Genomic DNA, 18625 nt, shown 5'->3' with positions numbered 1-18625 from the left:
TGGCTTTTCTAAGACCGGGAGGGTGGGTTGGGTAGGATGGGTAGCATGTGACTGGTTTTAGAAGACATTGGATTGAGGGATTAGAGACATGGAAGCCGTCAGCATACGAAGTACACCCTGACGGTTCGGATTCACACGACATCGGAGCGAAATCATCATCAACTCGGTTCTTTTGCCTAATCGGCGTCGTTCTCTCCTGACCTGGCCGCGAATTGTTATGGGTCATGGGGGGCGTCCAGATCTCTCGGAGCGTCTTGTCTGGTTGACGATGTGTCACTTACACGCACACCTGGAATGGATGGAACCGGTCTGACCAGCGGTTGAAACTGGATCAACTGTTGCCAAGCGTGGGATGAGGTGTGCGGTGCCGCGTCATCCGTGGTCTGGTGTTTGTGTGCAGACGCTGCGTGGATTCGTCGACTCGTGGAGGGCTGACTGGAGGTGATACATAGCGCCGGATGCGCCATGAGAACCTTGATGGCATTGAGGATCATCTAGGCCACGGTGGCTGAGGGGATGCGGGAGGGAGGGGTGGCTGGCCAATGGAAGAGCGAGGAAGTCGAGGCAGATCCCGAATCTGGCGGCCGTGAGAGGCTCCCGGAGCCGACGGTGGGGACGGGCGGCTGTTACGCCACACTCTTGACCTCACGCCTGAAATGGAGTCGTTTTGCCGGACGGAGTGCACGATACACTGGGGTGTCGGAGCCCACACCGGTGAAAAGTCAAGCCATGGAAGCATGGTGGATAGCATTTGGACAACGGGAGTCATTTTAGGAAGAGTTGTGTGAGATGATTAATTGCGGTGAGCAAAAGGTTGCTATCAGAGACACCTTGTGATGGCTCAGCGCGGGAACGGTCGAGACACAACCAATATTTGTAAGACAGCCAATACTTCAGAGACACACCAATTTACACCACCTGCCATTGCTCGACTCCAGACATGACAATGCCCATCTAGACTTATGCGCGGCAAAAGGTTCCCTCCCTTGCAGACCCACGAATGACACGCCGCTGTGTTGCCGGGCTCTGCCTCTCCGCCGGGAATCCCTGACAGGCCGAGACCATCAAGGTTCTCACCTTAATCTGACCCACCCGGACCTCAGCCAGCCCACTCCCTCCCTTTTGGCGCTCACTTGCGCCATCTTTTCTCTTCCCATTTGAAGAGAAACACGGGCTCGCTGTGACTTGGGCCTCTAGCACCTGCTAGCCTAGCCACGCAGCCAGCGCAGCCAACGAGACGCAGTCGTAGCCGTGATGGCTGTGAAACTATCGTCCCGTCCAGTTGCGCCTCGTCCATGCCGTTCCTCCTCGGAGGGGCTAGAGCGGCTTGGAAACCCCAGCGTAGATAGACGCGTACGAATACCGATAGACTCATTGACAAGGTTCATGCGACGGCCCAGCCCATCAGAGTGAACACAGTGGATGCCCAGAGCAGTCGAAGCCCCGTGCGCCACCGAATTCAGACACGGCTGAACGATACCCTCGAAGTCATCCTCTATCCTCTGCATTCAACCATCCAGCCATCCATCATCTCAAGCGTCTCATCGTTCCCACCCCCACGACTGCTCCTTCTTCCCACAGTCAAATACCCTGCCCGTGCCGTCATCTTCCCTGCTCCGCGCTGCTTTGGACCCAATTTTAGCCTCTCCATCATCCCGTTCCCCATCCTTTTCTTTCCCTTGTCCTTGAGCAATTGGAGTAACAACCACGCCCACGGTCGACGCATCTCTCGGCACCACGCTTCCGATTTGGGCGTTGAGAATTCCCTAGGCCCGCCTGCTTAACTCTATCCACGCCCTGCACCCGCACTCGGCCGCTTTTTATTCGGTTGCGCGGCACTCCTCCCACATCCTTAAGTCTGGGTCTTGCGCCATCAAGGTGTCTGGCTCGCGAACCGTCAAGGTGTCTTGCTCGCGAACCCTTCGTCACGGACCCAGAAATATTCATCCACCTTCTCCTCCCAAGCATTGTCGTGGATAATATAAACCGGTCGCACATCAGCCTCAACCGTCGCTGCAGCCAAGACAAGTCTCCGAGTCACACAGACCACAACCCGCACGCCGAGCATCTTGGCGTCGTCGACCATTCGAATCGCACCGCTCCCACAGCTTGCTCGCTTCCTCATCGGGGAATAGGCCTCTTCAGGCGGCCTTGGCGTTTCACGGCGTCGTAGCATTAGCTGTTCGTGTCTGGCATCCAGGCTTATAAGACTGGCGTCTTTCCCTTGGCGACACTCCTCAAGCGCACCGGTCACATTCTGACCATCATCCACTGAGCTCCTAGCAACAACCGCCTACCGAATACACCATGGCTGACGCATTAGACTGTAGCGGCGATGCCGTTGCTCTCAACAACCGAGGGCTCCGAATTGGCTCCATCTTCATCATCATGGCATCTTCGCTTTTCGGCGCCGTTGCCCCCATCGTCCTTGCCCGGCAGAGCAAGATCCCCGTACCAAAGTTCACCTTCTTCATCTGCAAGTTCATCGGTACCGGCGTCATCATTGCGACGGCGTTCATGCACCTGCTGGTCCCCGCCATCGAGAACCTCACCGATGAGTGTTTGGCGGATCGGATGGGCGGATACGACTGGGCTGAGGCCATCGCCCTCATGACCGTCATCGTCATGTTCTTTGTCGAGATGTTGGCCAGCAGGATGATGGACGATGGCGCTGAGCACGGTCACAGCCACGGTCACAGCCACGGCGATATCGACACCGAACTGGACCCTGCCATGGATTTCATCGCGGCCAAGAAGCCGGAGAAGGCTCTCACCAGCGAAGAGCTTTCCCAGAACACCGACGTGGAGCGAGAGGCCCGACCCAGCGAAGCCGGTTATGCGCCCGGCGGAGAATCCCACCTTGCCCACCAGCGCGAGCATAAGGAGGGTGACTCCAGTAGCCTCGGTGGCCAGCTTCTCGCCATCTTCATCCTCGAATTCGGCGTCGTGTTCCACAGTGTGTTCATCGGCCTCACCCTTGGTACGACTGACGACCTTGTCGTCCTCCTGATCGTCCTGGTGTTCCACCAAATGTTCGAGGGCCTGGGTCTGGGGTCTCGTCTGGCCGTTGCTCCCTGGCCTAAAAACAGGCGATGGGTGCCCTTCGTCCTCGCTGGCATCTATGCCTTGTCCACCCCCATTGGTATCGCTGCCGGTATTGGTGCCAAACCCAACAACGCCAACACCCAGAAGCTCGTCAACGGTATTTTCGACGCTATCAGCGCCGGTATCCTGCTGTACACCGGCCTCGTTGAGCTCCTCGCCCACGAGTTCATGTTCAACCCGTACATGCGCCGTGCGCCTCTTAAGATTCTTCTGCTCGCCTTTGCGTGTGTGGCATTTGGCGTTGCTGTCATGGCCATCTTGGCCAAGTGGGCTTAAAATAGAGGAGAGATGCATGTTAATATTGTGTTTGGAATCATCTCTTGGACTCCGAGAATCGGGATAGATGGATATAGGACCTTTCTTTCGTAATGCTCATAGACTGCTTGAACAATGATACCTCGTCTGTCTGCATGGCTTTTGTTAATACTTCACCAGTAACACTCTGCGAATATAATCCTGAGATTGTTCAACCTATCAGTTCTTCACACGTGCGTGAAAACGTCCGTTTCTTTAGCCGAGAGAGTGCATCGGCCCTTTGTATCATGCTGTGAATCCGATTACACTGCAGCTCAGCGGTCACCGTTCCTGGTGTTGAGCGACAACAGGCGTAAACCAACCCATTTTGAATGACGTTGAAGCAAGGAGCTGACACAGCGTCTGTGTAACTCCCTCATCCACGGAACATGTCGAGTTCCCGGCTTTGAGGCTCAAGGAGAGGCTATTCTTGTCCCGGAGTCTAAGGCATCTCCTCCCCGCCAGCTTGCCCCACCCGAGCCCCACAGTGCATTCAACGGTGCGACGAGGTGCATACTGTGCACCTGACACCGTGCTTAGTCACTCGCGTAAGGTTTCCCCGCTAGGGCCACGAGCCCTACCCCGAAAAAAAGTTCACCAATTCGAGGCCATCGCAACACCACGAATTCGAGCCTTCCAACCGTCACGCTTCGACAATCAATCACCCAACGCACCATCTCCCCCTCCACCCCCCCCAACAATACCGCAAAAATGGCCGGCGGAGTTACCGTGCGCGATGTCGATGTAGGTACTCCCTGAAACCAAAAAGCAACCAACAGGACACACACACACTCCCCCGAACATCCGATTACACCTCTTCGACGACTTCGCAATACAATCTTCCGATGCCGCCACGATCGCAAATGGAGGCGCTGCCGCAGCGCGTTGGGGCTTAACTGAACCGCTGCGCCGGCCGCTGCAATTCGCGGGCGATGGTTACAAACGAGATTGAGGAGCAGGCGCGAGGGGGTCGAAAGACTTCTGACGACGGAATCATGCTAATGGGTCTCTTGCAATCAGGCGCAAAAGTTCATCATTGCCTACTCTGCGTTCTTGAAGCGTCAGGGAAAGCTTCCCATCCCTGGTATGTTGTTTGCAATTCCCGTGCCGTGACGTATTTGATAAAAAGTCTGGTGACGATTCGCTAACACCGTCGTCAAGGTTGGGTTGACACCGTCAAGACCGGTCCCGCCAAGGAGCTCCCTCCCCAGGACATTGACTGGTTCTACGTCCGCGCCGCCTCCATCGCCCGCCACGTCTACCTCCGAAAGACCGTCGGTGTCGGCCGTCTCCGCAAGGTCCACGGTACCGCCAAGAACCGCGGCAACGCCCCCTCCCACCACGTCGACGCCTCCGGCTCCGTCGACCGCAAGGTCATGCAGGCCCTCGAGAAGATCGGCGTCCTTGAGCAGGACGAGGACAAGGGTGGCCGCCGCATCACCCAGGCCGGCCAGCGTGATTTGGACCGAATTGCCCAGACCACCGCTGAGGCCGAGGAGGAGGAGGAGGATGACGAGTAAAAATCTGGCGGGGAGCATGGATTTGGGCGTACGGTCATAGATTTGGTCATGTATGAATGAGATTCCCCCGACATTGGGCCATTCGGTTTACTCAATTTGGACCCGTCCGAGCTTGTCAATTCGATTTGTGCCACCTTTGTGAATGTGAATGTGAATGCTTGACATGAGTCTTTGGCGACTTGTTGTGTACATGATTGGCCTTGGCTTACCCTCGGCGTGGTTCTCCTTCATCAATATATTGGAGTTTATTACTCTAATTGCTAGTCCCTTCCCATTTTCCTTCTCTGTCGTTCATCGCAGAGTCTAGGCACTCATGATGACCTCCAATGAAGACTCGAAAAACCACTGACCGTCTCTGGTTCCGCGAGCCTTCGTCTCTCATACGCTGCTCGAGTTCACCTTGCGCCTTCTAACAAAGCCGTTTCTTTTCCTTTATTTCTGCTCTTTCCTTCCTTTCTCGTGCACCTTCACTCATCACCCTTCTCATCGTCTCTATTCTCACACCGAACCGGAGAGATACCCCATAATGGCCCACGGATGTGACACTATTCAGCACCCTCTGGCCAAAGCCGCTGTCTGGTCTCTTCATGTTTATCTCGACGTCATGCCGTAACTTCTTTCTCTGCCCGAGTTCTTCTTGCGAAGCCTGAGTCGCGGTGATTTAGGCTCGTGCACGGCCTGGTGGTGGTTGCGTGAGGCGAGCCTGTTTCTGTGTGTAAGTGTAGTTGCTCCAGAACTCAGACCCTAACACAATTATCTGCCTCTTGAGCTCTACTACGAACCTAAGACCCTGACTGATGCATCGATAGCTACATCTCGCTGTGTTGTTTTACTCTTTTACAATATCATTCTGTGGATTTGTGAGTGCTATTAGGTATTTGATCCCTTCTCATGCTGTTATTCAGAAGCTCATGCCTCTCCAGTCTCCTCAGCAAAGACATCGTTAAATCAACACCGTGGAACTTTTACTACCATTACCATGTCGAATCTCGAAGCCGACGGTCCCCTGCCTCTTTTCATATCCTCGAACCAAGCCTCCTCTCCGTTTTTCTATTTCCATCACATAATCAACGTCGAGGACGCGAGCCTCACCGTACAGGTCATCGGGCCAAACCTCGAATTCAAATTCACACATTCCCGCGCGAGGGGTGTGTTAAACAATTCAAACATTGAATTTCGACTCGCGGCCAAAACAGTTGGGTTCCTCGCGCTTGTTACCCCCACCGGGGAACGCGCAGTCCTCACTTCGGCTGAGAGTGGCCATGGAGCAGGTCTGCTTGGCGATTTTCTCGATGCGGCCCCAGGTGTGCTCGGCAACTTGGTCTGGACGAAGCGAGTTATCGCAGTTGGAAAACTGCTGGGGTTGATCATGGCAAGACCGTTTGATAACCTAGGGAGGGTACGGAGAGGACCAGGCCGAGATGGCTTGTTCCAAGGGTCTCATGTTGAAGTGAAACTAGCTGTTCACGGGATTATGGTCCTGCTGGATATGTTCAACATCACCAAAGACTTCGACAACGTCACTATGCGTCACCTTCAAAGTCTCCGGAATGCCCGCTGGGAAAATGGCACCCGGCCCAGTTTTGAAGTGTACTTTTCCAGAAAAAACTGTCTGGCGTGCGGCGGGTTGGTCCGCAGGCTTTCGGAAGCGACAGGAATTCGGATCAAGCTCCTGTGGAAGCACCGTCTGGAACTGAAGCAGTACCCGCGCCGCACAACCAGATTTGTCGGTCCTGGAAGGCCACAGGAAGAGCCCGAGGTCGCCGACGATCAGGATTTGGACTTTGGAGATGAACTTTCTGAGGACGAGTCGGACAGCGAAACGGTCGGAGGAGAGGAGAGAGAGGACCTGCAGGTCATCCCGATGGTCGATCTTATTTCGCACCCTTCGTTCTCGCCGAGCCCAGCACCGGGCGGCCCGGTAGATGACTATATCGACGGTCTGGCATATCGTGTAGGACAGATGGAGTCTTCGCCAGACGGTGCCGCCGAGGCAATCGTGCAATTCGCACAGAAGATGCAGGGCCGAGAAGTCCAATGGGTGTCGTCCCAGCAGAGCTCATCAAGCATCAACAAGCCCCTCCCGGCAACGCCAGAAATCGACCCCCCCGCATGGATGATGGCTCGCGAAAGACAGGCTCGCTCCCCGTTGAGCCCGTTGAGCTTAAGTGAGAGCAGCGGATTCTTGGGACGGAGCAGGAGCCCTTCGCCGTGTGAGCGGGCTGCCGTGCGAGACCGATCGCCGAGGAGGTATACCACTGGCAGTTTGAGTCGGACTGTGCTACGACGACCACGCTCACGTATATGCGTTGAGATTCCAGCCCGGCGGAGATCCGCGTGATACCTCTCCCTCTGAGTAGGTGCTGGCAAGTCTGATCTGTGTGCATGCGAATCGTGCGAAGACGACAGGGGAAATAGCAGCCGTAGGGAGCTCAACATGGAGGGAGGTATCAACTTTTTTTGTTGGACCAAGGACAATGTGCTCAGAACGGTGGAAATCAAGTTGTCGATTATATGCATTTCTTTCGAGTATACTGGCGCCTTTCAGCCTGCTAAAATTGCTACAAACACCTTGCATTACTCATATGCTCTTTCTATACTCGTATCATCCCATCTGGATGTATGGTACACATCGGTGGCTGTTACTCTTCACACTGTCCAACCCGCCATGTTTACTGCTCTCCACATTCCTGTAGCAACTTCCGGAATCCTTCTGACATCTCTTTCACCACCACGTCTACATCCGGCGCCTCGGGGCCCTCCTCAGACAACCGGAGAGCTGCCTCCCTGGCCTTGTCAATGCCCGCCACGCCCGTCTTGCCCATCGTCATCGCGTGCTTCACGTCTTTGCCGCACCTAACAGAACCCCGCGGCGTACCAGGTGTGATGGGAGTGCATTCTAGGATGCTCTGCCATCGTGAGAGGAACATACCTGGACCGGCCATGTTGTCAGAGTTGGAGTCGGCTGTGTCGATGATGCGTTGGAGTCGGGATATAGAGAGGTCTGAGAGAGTAGAGAGGTAGGCGGAGTGGGCATCGAGCGCGGAGAGGATGGGTTGCTGAGATTTGGAGGGGAGGGACTGGAAGAGTTCGTTGAGGTGGTCATCCATTGGACTAGTGTCGGTTGTTTTCTCATCAACCTCCTCATTCCTGTTGGCGTCTGCGACTTCGGGTTCCGTCGTTTCAACCTTGGGAATTTCTTGAGGCTTCCTTTCTTGACGGAACTTGACAACAGCATCTCTTTCCCATTTCCTCATTTCCTCCCACACTTCGGGGCAGGATTTTGCCAAGGCATGAACCCACTTGTACATGACCGAACGATTCCTCATCAACAGGTCGACATAATCGTTGACACTAGGCATCTTGCCTGGTTTGACCGATGACTCGCCATTTATCATGGACCGCATCCCTCCTAATGGTGTTGAGGTACCCGTCTCAACCTTTTTCGGCTTGCTGCTTTTGATAAAGTCGTCAATGAAGGCCTGGCCCGCTTCGACATGTTCCCGCAAATCTACCCCCGAGTGCACTGCCCGGATGATGGGTTCATAGGCGGTGAAGAGGTCCCTGACGGTCGCGGTAAAAAGATCAGGTGGTTGACGACACAAGGCGGTAGTGATGCTCTCGCGATCGCGTACTGAGAGGAGAGCAGAGTAGTACTCGAGACACTGGGCGTGCTTCGTCTCGGTCAAAGCGGTGGTAAGTTCAGGGTCAGCTGCGTTGAAGATCGCTGTGATGATGGACTGAGAATGCTCTATACTGGCGGCTCGCACCGTCTCGTGCTCGTCGCGACCCTGGGCGATGTAGTTGCGAATAGCCTGCAGCATTTCGTCGCTGGGCCGATCCTTGGCCTTTTCAATTTTGTCGGCGCTCTTTCGGAACTCGCTGGAATCCCACGACAGCACCAGGGATATTATCCTCTGGAGGAGATTCATGCCGTCATCGGCGTTGGCTGTTAGCCCGACCCAGTTAGTGATGCTAGTGACGCTCAGCTTGGCGAGAAGCAGGCGCATCATGGCGCTCATCATGGTGGCGGCGTTGCCAACCCGCAACGTTTGCTTCACCATCTTATAGGGGATGAGGTTGTGTACGTTCTCGATGAGCTTGAGGAGGTATTGGCCTTCGGGAGACAGAACGAAGATGTGATGGAGAAAGGTCGCGAGGCTGCTACGGTTAGAATGCGCTGGAGTGGGACGTGTAGGGATACATACTGAATAATGGCATACTCGGCTGCAGCTTTGACGGCGGGTGAATGGCCTTCCAAATCGTCCGTCTTGCTGAGATAATCGTAAATGTCGTCGACCAGATTTCCGTAGATTAATTCTTCGACAACGTCGTCCCATGCCCTCACCAGATCCTCAGCTCTGGTGTGGTCATAGTCATCCTCGATCTTGAGTTCGCTGTCCGTGGTTTCTTCCAGAGACCTCTTCTTCACGCCTCCAAGGGCTCCCCGACCGACCATCTCGACCAGCCCACTCATTGCCGTTGCCAACACCTTGCGGGTGCCAAGGGCGCCCTTGTCGTAGCTTTCCGATAGTTCCGCCTCGCCCAGCCTTGCCAACAGGCCCTGCACCCGTACAGACCAGAATTCGCGAGGCAAGTCTCTCACTCCAGGAAGAAGAAGCATAAACCTCGTCATGAGGGTTTGCAGCAGCGGGGACGTCGACGGTCCGACATCTTCCTCCGGTTCTTCCACCGGCGCCTCCACCGGCGCTTCCACCGGCGCGCCCTCCTCAGCCTCAGGGCCCTTCTTCTCTGCGCTAGATCTGAAGAAGGGCACCGGGGTCCTCACTCGAGGAGTGCCCGGAGATGAATTCGCGGGTGTCGTCGACCGACTCGGCCACCCGGTCTGTGGCACGACGGTTTCCCTGGCAAAGGGGCGGCCATAGCCCGTCACGGCGTCCGGGAACTTGAAGCCCTCGATCTCCGCGTAGGTTTCATGGTGGGTGAGGATGTCGAAGAGCGCATGCGTCTGCTCCGGGGAGAGGGACGCAGGCGTCATGATGCGATGTTGTGGTGCATTGAAGGTGGTGGTTGTTACGGTGGTGGGGTCGGTTTCTGCGGAGGTTGGAGGTTGAAATACGTGGGGTACGAGATGGGAGCAAACAGAATCAAAAGGGAACAAGGAAGGAGGAAGGAATGGGGAGAAGGAGAGGGAACGTTCTTCCTTTTCCTATTATTATCGCCTCTTATTACAGTGCGTGAAAACCACCCGCCAAATCACTAGGTAGACAGGCTGTCTGCGGATTTACTCCCGTTGAATCGTGGCTTTGCAGAGGCCGCCACCCATTTCGCCGCTATCCGCTATTGCACAGCGTGCGATGCTCACAGTTCACTACGGAGTGACGTCGTCACACGGCCTTGGCTCCTGGGCAAAATTCTAGCGGCTAAGCTGCTTCTGTCCTGGCTGATGATCACTAGACCCCGCCCCCACACCCGGGACCATCGAGGAGACTCGTATGGCGAGTATTCAGTGCGAAGGTTGTTCAGGTATCTCAACCTCACGATTCGAGAAGAAGTAAAAGGCAAAGCCACAAAACCATGAATTGATTAGTCACACTCATTAGTTGGAAACAAGGAGCATCGGAAGAACCTCTGGTTTTTAGTGCAAGCATCAATTTGAACCTATCAACGTTCCATTTATAATCGTGAACAAAGGAAAGATAACAATTTCACACCGGGCTTTGGTTTCCTAACCAAACCCGAAGCCCTTTAACCCATTCATCATTACTTCCAACGTGGTATCAAAAACAAACCAAGTACATAGTAACAGGCAAAGTCATGCGTGTGTCGCAAAGGGTATACGTTTAATCGTCTCGTCCTCCACCATCTTCATACCATTACCTCCCCAAAAGGTCGTCACCAAATCCCCTAGACAGTCTGACTAGGGAGTAGAGGTCCGTCGTTGACCTTGCGGCCGTTGGTGGGGAGGATTGTGCTGTAGTCATTCACAGGCTTGCCATTAAAGGCGCCGCTTCCGTTGACGATGCCATTGCCGGGAGTGTGAGTACCTCCGTTGGTTACGGCATGGCTCTTACGCTGAATCTTGGGTGCAGGAGGAATGTCCGAACTCTTGCTAGCCGAGCCGATGGAGAAGACAGGGCTCTCCCACTTCTCGCCCTTGGTGGCCAGCTCCTTGTACTCGGAGGCCTTGGTGCTGATGCCGCCAGGGAGGTTGATGGCGGGGAAGATGCTGTCCTCCTTGACAAAGGCAACGTTGACCTTCTTGTCAGCGACAGCCGCCCCAGCCTCGGCCTTCTTCTTGCTGAACTCCTTCTGGGCAGCCTCGTAGTAACGCTTGTAGATGTTGGGGGCGTTCTTGGGGTCGTTCTTGGCCTCGACGGTAGCGCGGTCGACCTCCTGCTTGATCTTAAAGAACTTGGCGTCGAGGGTGTTGCACTGCTCCTTGATGGCCTTCTCCACGGCCATCTGCAACGGCTTGCGCATGAACTTGAGGGCAAGGGGCTTGACCAGGGCAAAGAGCAACTTGTGGCTGGACTGCTTAACCTTGAAGTTGAGGCCCTTGACGTCCACGTCGACCTTCTCAACCTTGAAGTAGTTCTCGCGATCCTTCTTATGGGCTGTGCACACCTTCATCTTGAAGGAGAAACCGTCGCCTGGCAGGAGGATATCAACGACACCAGTGTCGGTGATGGAAGGGAAGCCCTGCTTGCGCTTGATGTGGAAGCTGACATCGCGCAGGTCCATCTGGATGCCGGCAACCTTGACCTCGAAGGTTTGGTGGTGCTTGTTGGCAATCTTCTTGCGTCCCCAGCGGAAGTAGTTCTCACTAGCAATCTCGAGAACATTAGGCATGAAGTTATCGCTCTCGAGGACCAAGTTCTCAATGATGGCATCGAACTTGGGATCCGAGAACTCAATGCGGGGGATGGGGATGTAGGCAATGTTCCTCAAGACGGAAGGCAGGATGACTTCGGTCAAGTCCTTGATGAGATGAGGCTTGAACACGGGCTTGCCGTCGACATCGTTGCCAAGGTCCTTGAACAACTTTGCGAGAGACTGAGCAAAGGCTTTGTTCTGGGCGTCCTTGTCGAACTGGTCGGCGACGAACTTGACCTCGTCAAGGATGCGGTCGGTTTGGGCGCGATACTTCTCGCGGAGCAGGTAGCGTCCTCGCTCGTAGAGCTGATTCCACTGCTGGGTGGACAGGTCGTCGAGAATGAAGCCCTGCTCAAGGAGACAGCGTCTGATGTAAGTGTTCATAGCCTTGAACCAGTCGCGAAGCTCCTGATCCTTCTCAGCGTCCTTGTAGATCTGGTTGATCGACTCCCACAGGTCAGAGGTCGAAGTGCCGTTGGCGAAGCGCTCGATGAGGGTGCGCAGGTCGGCCTCAGCCGCCGCAAATCCAGATCGCGCCTCCTTGGCAGAGCCGGCACCTCCCTTACCGAGGGTCTGGCCATGCTTGCCGTAGCTCTCAGCAAGATCCAGCAGGGTGTGGATAGCCTGAGAGTAGTCCTCATGCTGCTGGCACTCGAGGATCATTTTCTTGAGACGGAAGATGGTCTGGTCCTTGCGCTCCTTGGGCATCTTCTTGTTAAAGTATTCGCCGGCGCGGCGGCGATACTCCTCATTGCGCTGAAGGATATTCTGCTTGGTCTTTTCGTCGATCTTGCCATCAAGCTTCTGCTTGGCCGTGTTGAGAGCGGCATCTCTTCCGGCCATAGTATCGACCTGGTCGTTAGCCTCAGCACCAGCGGCAGCAACATCCTTTGCATCCTTCTTGGCTCCGCCATAGACTCCCTGAGCCCGCTTCTTCAGGTCCGCCTTGGAGAATTTGGGCTTCTCATGCCATGTGTTGTCCTGGGCGGCTTTGTCCATCTCGGCGAGCTGATCCTCAGTAGGGCGCACCTTGGAGGCAACGCTGGTGGCAGCATCGCCGGCAATGTCTCGTAGGAGGACGGTGCAGTCTTGGAGGAGTTTTCGGAACTGGCCGTTGGTAATGAGCAGGGTACCGAGAGTTCTCAAGCCCTGGAGGGCATCCTCGCCATCCTTCTTGGCGGCTTCCTTAGTGACAGGAGCACCGGGGGCCTTGACGCTCTTGGGATCAAATTGGGTCGTCTGCCAGACGAAGTCCTGGATCAGGTTGCCGTCGTTCTTTGACAGGAGAAGGTGTTTGGCCTGTTGGATGACGTCCCGAGTATCCTGAACAAGGGTCTTGCCGTCGTCGGAGAGCTTCTCGGGGGGGTTTGAGAGGGCCTTGGAGGCCAGGAAGCTGCTGAGGGCGATGTCGATTTGGTCGTTCTGGAGAGTCGAGGTCAGTACAATGACAATTGGAAGAATCTGGAGGCGCCGATGCTTACTGATGGGACCTTGCCCTTCTGGAATGCCATGGCAATTCCATAGAGCTGGAGCTTGCGGTTGATGTCGGCCTCCTTTACGGCATTGTCGGTGGGTTTGTTGACGTTGACGGACATGATGGCGGGTATATGTGATTAAGCGAGTCGTGAAGAGGGTATAAAGCTGGGAGCAGGTAAAACGACTCTTGCGTAAAGGGCAGAGATTGGTATCGAGGGTATCCGGGGTATTGAGAGGTGAAGGAAGGTCGATTGGGAGAGGCGGAAGGAAATGGGTAGGAGGCGGGTTGGGGTATCACAAGACGGTTGGTATTATTCCTTTCAGGGGATTGGGGTATAAAGATCTTCCTTGGAGATAGAGATGAAAGGAGAAGGCAGGAAGAAGCCGCGAGGAGAGGCCCGAGGAGGAAGGGGGTTACATATACTTTGGGCGAGTCCAACCCAACTTCCAGACGTGGCGTGAGGGAGCTACAAGCCAGCACGCTACGGCCAGGTAGTGAGGCAAGGTAGTGAGGTATCCCGCAAGAACCAAGACAGGGAATGCACCTAGAGACAAGCCAGGCAAAGCTGGATTCGGGGAGGGAGTGACGTTGAGCAAGGGCGAGGCGTGCCCAGAATTGCTGATCGTGGACGTCATCGGCCATATGTCGCAGAGCTAGGTACAGCTGGTGAGACCACAACCACGGCGATTGACACCGCCGACACCACTAACACCACTAACACAACTCACTGCATCCACTACGGCGTACCGGTATTAGTCGGCGCCCAGTGGAAAGCTAAGAGCCCCGTCTCAGGTACCTGGTCGACTAGTCACAAAGTACTCTGCTCCATCACCGTTCAGTCAGGGCAGCAATGAAAAAAAAAAAAAAGGACGGTCAAATGGCATAGGGCCGCGCGTGTCAAGCCGGCTAGCTCCAGCGCCAGGCCAAGCCAGCTGGGCAAGGGTGGTTGCGGCCAGACAGGGAAGCATCCCCATCGCGCACCATCCCGGCGGACGTCTCTGACGTTCTCGACTTTGCGGCCGGGTGCTAGCGACTTTGATGGCTTTTTTTTTTTTTTTTTTCCTTTTTGTTTCGTCGTTTTTTACTTTGGCTGGCTGGTTTCATCGACTTTTGCGTTGCTGGGGGGTTCCCATTTCCAACGTGGGTTGGTTGCCCTTGGTTGCAGCGGGCAGATTGTCTCACCCCCTGGGGCTGGCTGTCATCTCTGGCCGCCTGCAACGGCCAGAATGGAACGCTCTTTGTCTTTTGATTGCATCGAGGCGTCTTGCATGTCTGCATGTCTGCATGTGGAGAGCCCCCGTCTTGGATTATTCCGGCCTGCGCCTCGCCGTGGCGGCTGAGGAGGATGGATTCTAGACCCCGTCGCCAACTCCCACACTGGCCCGTCGCTAATTACGGAGGCATCCGATCTGAACATCCAGGCCAGGGCAGGTTTCGAGATGCGGCGTGTGTGTATCTGTGTGCTGGGTGACAGGTCAGACAATGGATGGCGCCGTGCTCAGCGGGTTTGTCTCTTGGGCGTTTGCGTACCACTCACTCATTATCTTGACATGCTGCATCGCCATGGCCACGGCGCAGGCGTCCCGTTGGCTGTTGGCTGTTGGCTGTTGGCTGTTGGCGAAGCTGTTCCAGACCGTACATCCGTTCCCCACGCATCGCAGCTCGCCGAGTGCAAAGCCATGACACACACATATTCTGTGCGCCCTCCATCTCCTACAGCGCCGAGACAGCGAACGGGATGCGCGAACACATGCTGCATCCAGCCCATGCCGTGTGTCTCGCGTATTGCGGCGGCCATCTTGTAGATTCCCTCGACGTTCCCTTGCGAAGGAGTCCCCCCTCCCTATCAACCGCATGCCTGGCTGGCACGAAGAAAATCGATAAGCTCCCCAGCTTCTGCATCCACTTCAAGAGGGTCACCGTACGAACTATCGAAGCTGAGCTTGGCTGCACCACATGGTCACGGGCATCCGAGTGCATCTGCCGCACGCAGCTCCATCGTTCTCTAATTAATTACGCGTCATGCAATCTCATAGCGCACCTCTGCACGCTTCGAGGACAGCGCCGATGATGCTCGCGTGCCCTGATTCCCACCTGTCAATCCATGTGCTGAGCTTCGGCGGCCGAGGGGGACCATGATGATTCATGACGTCAGGATGCACCTTTGACACAGCAGAAACCATGCAAACGGAACGGCGAGTTGCGCACGATGCACCTCGAAAGTAACAAACCCAAGAACCTAACCCAAGCACACCAGCAAGGTACCTCCACCCACTATAATCGCTGGGCTGAGCCTATGACCGTCAGGTACGTGGTGTACGTGGTGTGGCACTCAGGCCGCCCGGGGTCGCTCCATCGCAGCCCAGGACTGTACTTGGCTCTCCCAGCCAACCTCATCTCCAGATACCTGCCGAGCTGGAACCTCGCGGTAGCGCCCAATATCGACCGGGGGGAGCTCGATGCCGCTAGCTGGATGCAGCATGGCTCGGTGGCTGGTGATGCCGTCGAGGAGGAGATGGTTTCCCAGAGCCTGGAAGCATGTGCTCGGCCGCAATCGCTTTGATCCGTGTCTCGGCTCATCTTGGTGTTGACAATTCAGTGCCACTAAAAGGCCTCCACCGGAACTTTCCCTTCTTCATCCGTGTTGATGTCCAAGATACCAGCTCCATGCATATCTGGAGCTTGTGAGGCTGGAATCTGCATACCCTATCGCTGCGACTGGCCTGTCATGGTATCAGCTCCAGTTGACTAGCCTCTAAGTTATCTACATGATGCAGCTGCTCCCTAGATCATCCGCCCGTCTTCATTACTCGACGTGCAGCACTCTCCAGCTCGCCTGTGTAGGCGCACATGCAGCTGCACACACGATCACCATGCACCGTCGCACGAGCGCCGCATCTAGATTCCACCCAGCTTGCACCACGTCGTCTGGTCAGGCATCACCAGTGGCACTGCCGATGCTCAGGATGCAACGCAGCACTGTGGCCATCTCCGAAAGGATAATGGCTGGCTACCCTAGCGTCGAGTTAACGCCAGAGCTATTGATGAATCTGTTCCATATGAGTCTCATCTGCTGCAAGGAGACCAAGGGCGCATCTTGATATCGACAAAAAGGAAAGAACAGATCTAATTGCGTTAGTAGTCGCAAGCTAAGACCGCCCAAGGGTCTGACTCTTCAACCCTAGTCTCCCTCCGACTCCGTGGCGATAGAGCTCGCCGCTTCGTTGGTGGCGTCGTGAATGTGAGTTCCAATATATCCCCAACTACGGAGTAGCCTCAAGCCACAGGAGTCTGTAAATTCTTTCGACATGACACATTCACAGTTGGAGGAAGACGATCTAGAATCTCACTAGCGACCGACTCATGGGTGGTTAAAATGGCGTGGACGTGCCGCCGGCCAATAGTGATATTCTGAGAAAAACCACCGCTTCCATGGTCACCCGACACCTTGACCGATCCTGACTTCAATTTAATCGAGCCAAGTCACCTGAGCACCCCGAGCCTTATGAATACACCAAGAGATATCTGCAAATAGCCGGGCCCGGCTAGCTCAATATCCGTAGCCCGCCCGGAAGATGTCCAGTCTTCCCGCCGGAAGACATTTTCCTTGTCAAGCCGGGGTATCCTGCGTCAGCCGTCAGAAGGGTTGCCATTCTGGAATAACGCAGAAAGCGCTGCTGCGTCTAAATCGTACATATCTGTAGGTTGTTGAGAAAAGAATAAATAACTGTAACCGTAGGATCAATATGCTTTGTTTGCATGACCAAAGATCCCTCCAAAGGTCGACACGGGGGCAAAGAGTGTCCCGGTGATGGCCCCACCTCACTCCGGGTCCCCGTCTCCGACATCTGCATCCCGGAAACCCGAAGGGCCTCGGCACTTCAGCTCCTCACGATAGATCTGTCATGCGCCCAAGATCCAGGAGCTTACTTGGGAGCTCCCCCACATCAATCGGCGTGCGGAGAAGCTTGTCTAGGTGAATATAATCACGTTGGTCTCCAAGCTCTTTCTTCCTTTCCTCCTTGGTCTCAACAAAAGTGGCCAAGCTCACCTCGTCCATTCGTATAGTCTCGCCTCGTGTATTTACACCTCCCCTCCCCTTTAGTTTCAACGGTAAAGCCAGTAATTGAGGACATATACACATATACTATCATTCACCATGCCTGCAAATATCCCCAAGCCTCCATACGAGCCAGAGTTCGCGGCCTTCCTCGACATCCTTCCAGGCCCGAAGGACTTCCCACCAGAGCTCATTCCGGCCCTTCGCGAGGCCCAGAACGCTGCCGCAACCCTCGAGTCCACTCTTGCCGGCGAGTCTTTCACCCACGAAGAGCGATCCGTCCCCGGTCCGCATGGCCCCGTCACGCTCTCCATCTTCCGGCCCACCGGCGTTGCGCCCGCACGCACCGGCAGCCCGGCGATATACTACTCGCACAGCGGCGGCATGATCTGCGGGAACCGCTTTACGGGCTTCAAGGAGGTCCTGCGGTGGGGAAAGGAAGCGGGCGCTGTGTGCATCACCGTTGAGTACCGTCTTGCGCCGGAGCATGCATTTCCGGTGCCCTTAGACGACTGCTACGCGGGCCTGACTTGGATCGGAGAGAATCTCGCGGAGCTGGGCATCGATCCCGACTTCTTGATGCTCGCAGGACAGAGTGCTGGCGGTAACCTGGCGGCCGCCATGACCGTGCTGGCTCGTGACCGCAATGGCCCCAGGATCTGCGCTCAGTTGCTCGATAGCCCCATGATCGACGACCGCATGGAGACCAACTCGAGCCGCCAGTTCGTCGGCGAAGGCAGCTGGTCGCGCGGCTCTAACGTCACAGCTTGGACGTCCTACCTAGGCGCCTCGTCCGGCAAGTCCGGCGTGAGTCCCTTGGCGGCGCCCTCGCGGATAACCAATGCGGCGGGCCTGCCTCCGGCGTTTATCTGCGCAGGCTCAGCAGAACTGTTCCGTGACGAGAGTATCGCATACGCACAGAAGCTGTGGGCGGCGGGTGTGCAGGTAGAGCTGCATATCTGGCAGGGCGGATTTCATATGTTTGATTACTTGGTACCGGACCATCCTGTCTCGAAGGCGTCGATTGAGACGAGGGTAGCGTGGGCGACAAGGTCGTTGATGAAGCAGGCGCAGGCGAAGTTGTGAGAAGCATGACGATAGGCCGACAAGGGTAAATATGTGATTGGCGGGGCGGCGAGATTACCTCCCTCGAGACAGAACTAGCAATAGCGTGACAATTCGATATCCAAAGACAGAAAGCTGTAAGATGAGTTGCTAAGTTGGAAAGTCCAAGTGTTCCTCAATCGTGATGAACATCACTTAGTGACGCTCAAGCGGGTATGGTTCACGACGAGCCTGGCCTGGAACATGAACGAAAGTACCCTGGAGAAC

The 18625-nt window shown here is 55.4% G+C and overlaps 7 protein-coding genes across 7 annotated transcripts; 4 read left to right on the top strand and 3 right to left on the bottom strand.

Moving 5' to 3' along the window:
* Positions 1 to 2307: 2307 nt before the first annotated feature.
* On the top strand, positions 2308 to 3381 carry BGZ61DRAFT_497984 (Zinc/iron permease; the record flags this gene model as incomplete). The annotated part of the gene is made up of 1 exon (XM_046251222.1): positions 2308 to 3381. The coding sequence occupies one exon, from the start codon at positions 2308 to 2310 to the stop codon at positions 3379 to 3381; it is 1074 nt and encodes a 357-aa protein (XP_046098699.1).
* Positions 3382 to 3980: 599 nt separating this feature from the next.
* On the top strand, positions 3981 to 5170 carry BGZ61DRAFT_460309 (ribosomal protein S19e). Its single transcript, XM_046247013.1, has 3 exons — positions 3981 to 4143; positions 4420 to 4483; positions 4561 to 5170. The coding sequence occupies exons 1-3, from the start codon at positions 4111 to 4113 to the stop codon at positions 4917 to 4919; spliced, it is 456 nt and encodes a 151-aa protein (XP_046098698.1). The 5' UTR covers positions 3981 to 4110; the 3' UTR covers positions 4920 to 5170.
* Positions 5171 to 5925: 755 nt separating this feature from the next.
* BGZ61DRAFT_289473 (uncharacterized protein) lies at positions 5926 to 7173 on the top strand (the record flags this gene model as incomplete). Its single annotated transcript, XM_046238556.1, has 1 exon — positions 5926 to 7173. A coding segment is annotated over one exon (1248 nt), but the record flags the coding sequence as incomplete, so codon positions are not given.
* Positions 7174 to 7591: 418 nt separating this feature from the next.
* On the bottom strand, positions 7592 to 9918 carry BGZ61DRAFT_537557 (uncharacterized protein; the record flags this gene model as incomplete). Its single annotated transcript, XM_046254550.1, has 2 exons — positions 7592 to 9080; positions 9128 to 9918. The coding sequence occupies 2 exons, from the start codon at positions 9916 to 9918 to the stop codon at positions 7592 to 7594; spliced, it is 2280 nt and encodes a 759-aa protein (XP_046098696.1).
* A 597-nt stretch (positions 9919 to 10515) lies between these two features.
* On the bottom strand, positions 10516 to 13643 carry BGZ61DRAFT_429326 (uncharacterized protein). The gene is made up of 2 exons (XM_046243771.1): positions 13238 to 13643; positions 10516 to 13178 (listed from the first exon to the last, which is right to left on the bottom strand). The coding sequence occupies exons 1-2, from the start codon at positions 13349 to 13351 to the stop codon at positions 10788 to 10790; spliced, it is 2505 nt and encodes an 834-aa protein (XP_046098695.1). The 5' UTR covers positions 13352 to 13643; the 3' UTR covers positions 10516 to 10787.
* Positions 13644 to 14276: 633 nt separating this feature from the next.
* BGZ61DRAFT_113044 (uncharacterized protein) lies at positions 14277 to 15199 on the bottom strand. Its single transcript, XM_046236958.1, has 2 exons — positions 14764 to 15199; positions 14277 to 14696 (listed from the first exon to the last, which is right to left on the bottom strand). Exons 1-2 carry the CDS (start codon positions 15087 to 15089, stop codon positions 14432 to 14434), a joined length of 591 nt encoding a protein of 196 aa, XP_046098694.1. The 5' UTR covers positions 15090 to 15199; the 3' UTR covers positions 14277 to 14431.
* Positions 15200 to 17209: 2010 nt separating this feature from the next.
* On the top strand, positions 17210 to 18545 carry BGZ61DRAFT_113035 (alpha/beta hydrolase). The gene is made up of 2 exons (XM_046236957.1): positions 17210 to 17223; positions 17339 to 18545. The coding sequence occupies exon 2, from the start codon at positions 17393 to 17395 to the stop codon at positions 18377 to 18379; it is 987 nt and encodes a 328-aa protein (XP_046098693.1). The 5' UTR covers positions 17210 to 17223; positions 17339 to 17392; the 3' UTR covers positions 18380 to 18545.
* Positions 18546 to 18625: the final 80 nt, after the last annotated feature.

Source organism: Ilyonectria robusta, assembly GCF_021365365.1.
Source record: "Ilyonectria robusta strain PMI_751 chromosome Unknown BGZ61scaffold_24, whole genome shotgun sequence".
Lineage (NCBI taxonomy): Eukaryota > Fungi > Ascomycota > Sordariomycetes > Hypocreales > Nectriaceae > Ilyonectria > Ilyonectria robusta.
The sequence above is the reverse complement of the archived record's forward strand: the minus strand, read 5'-3'. Positions and strand labels throughout refer to the sequence as shown.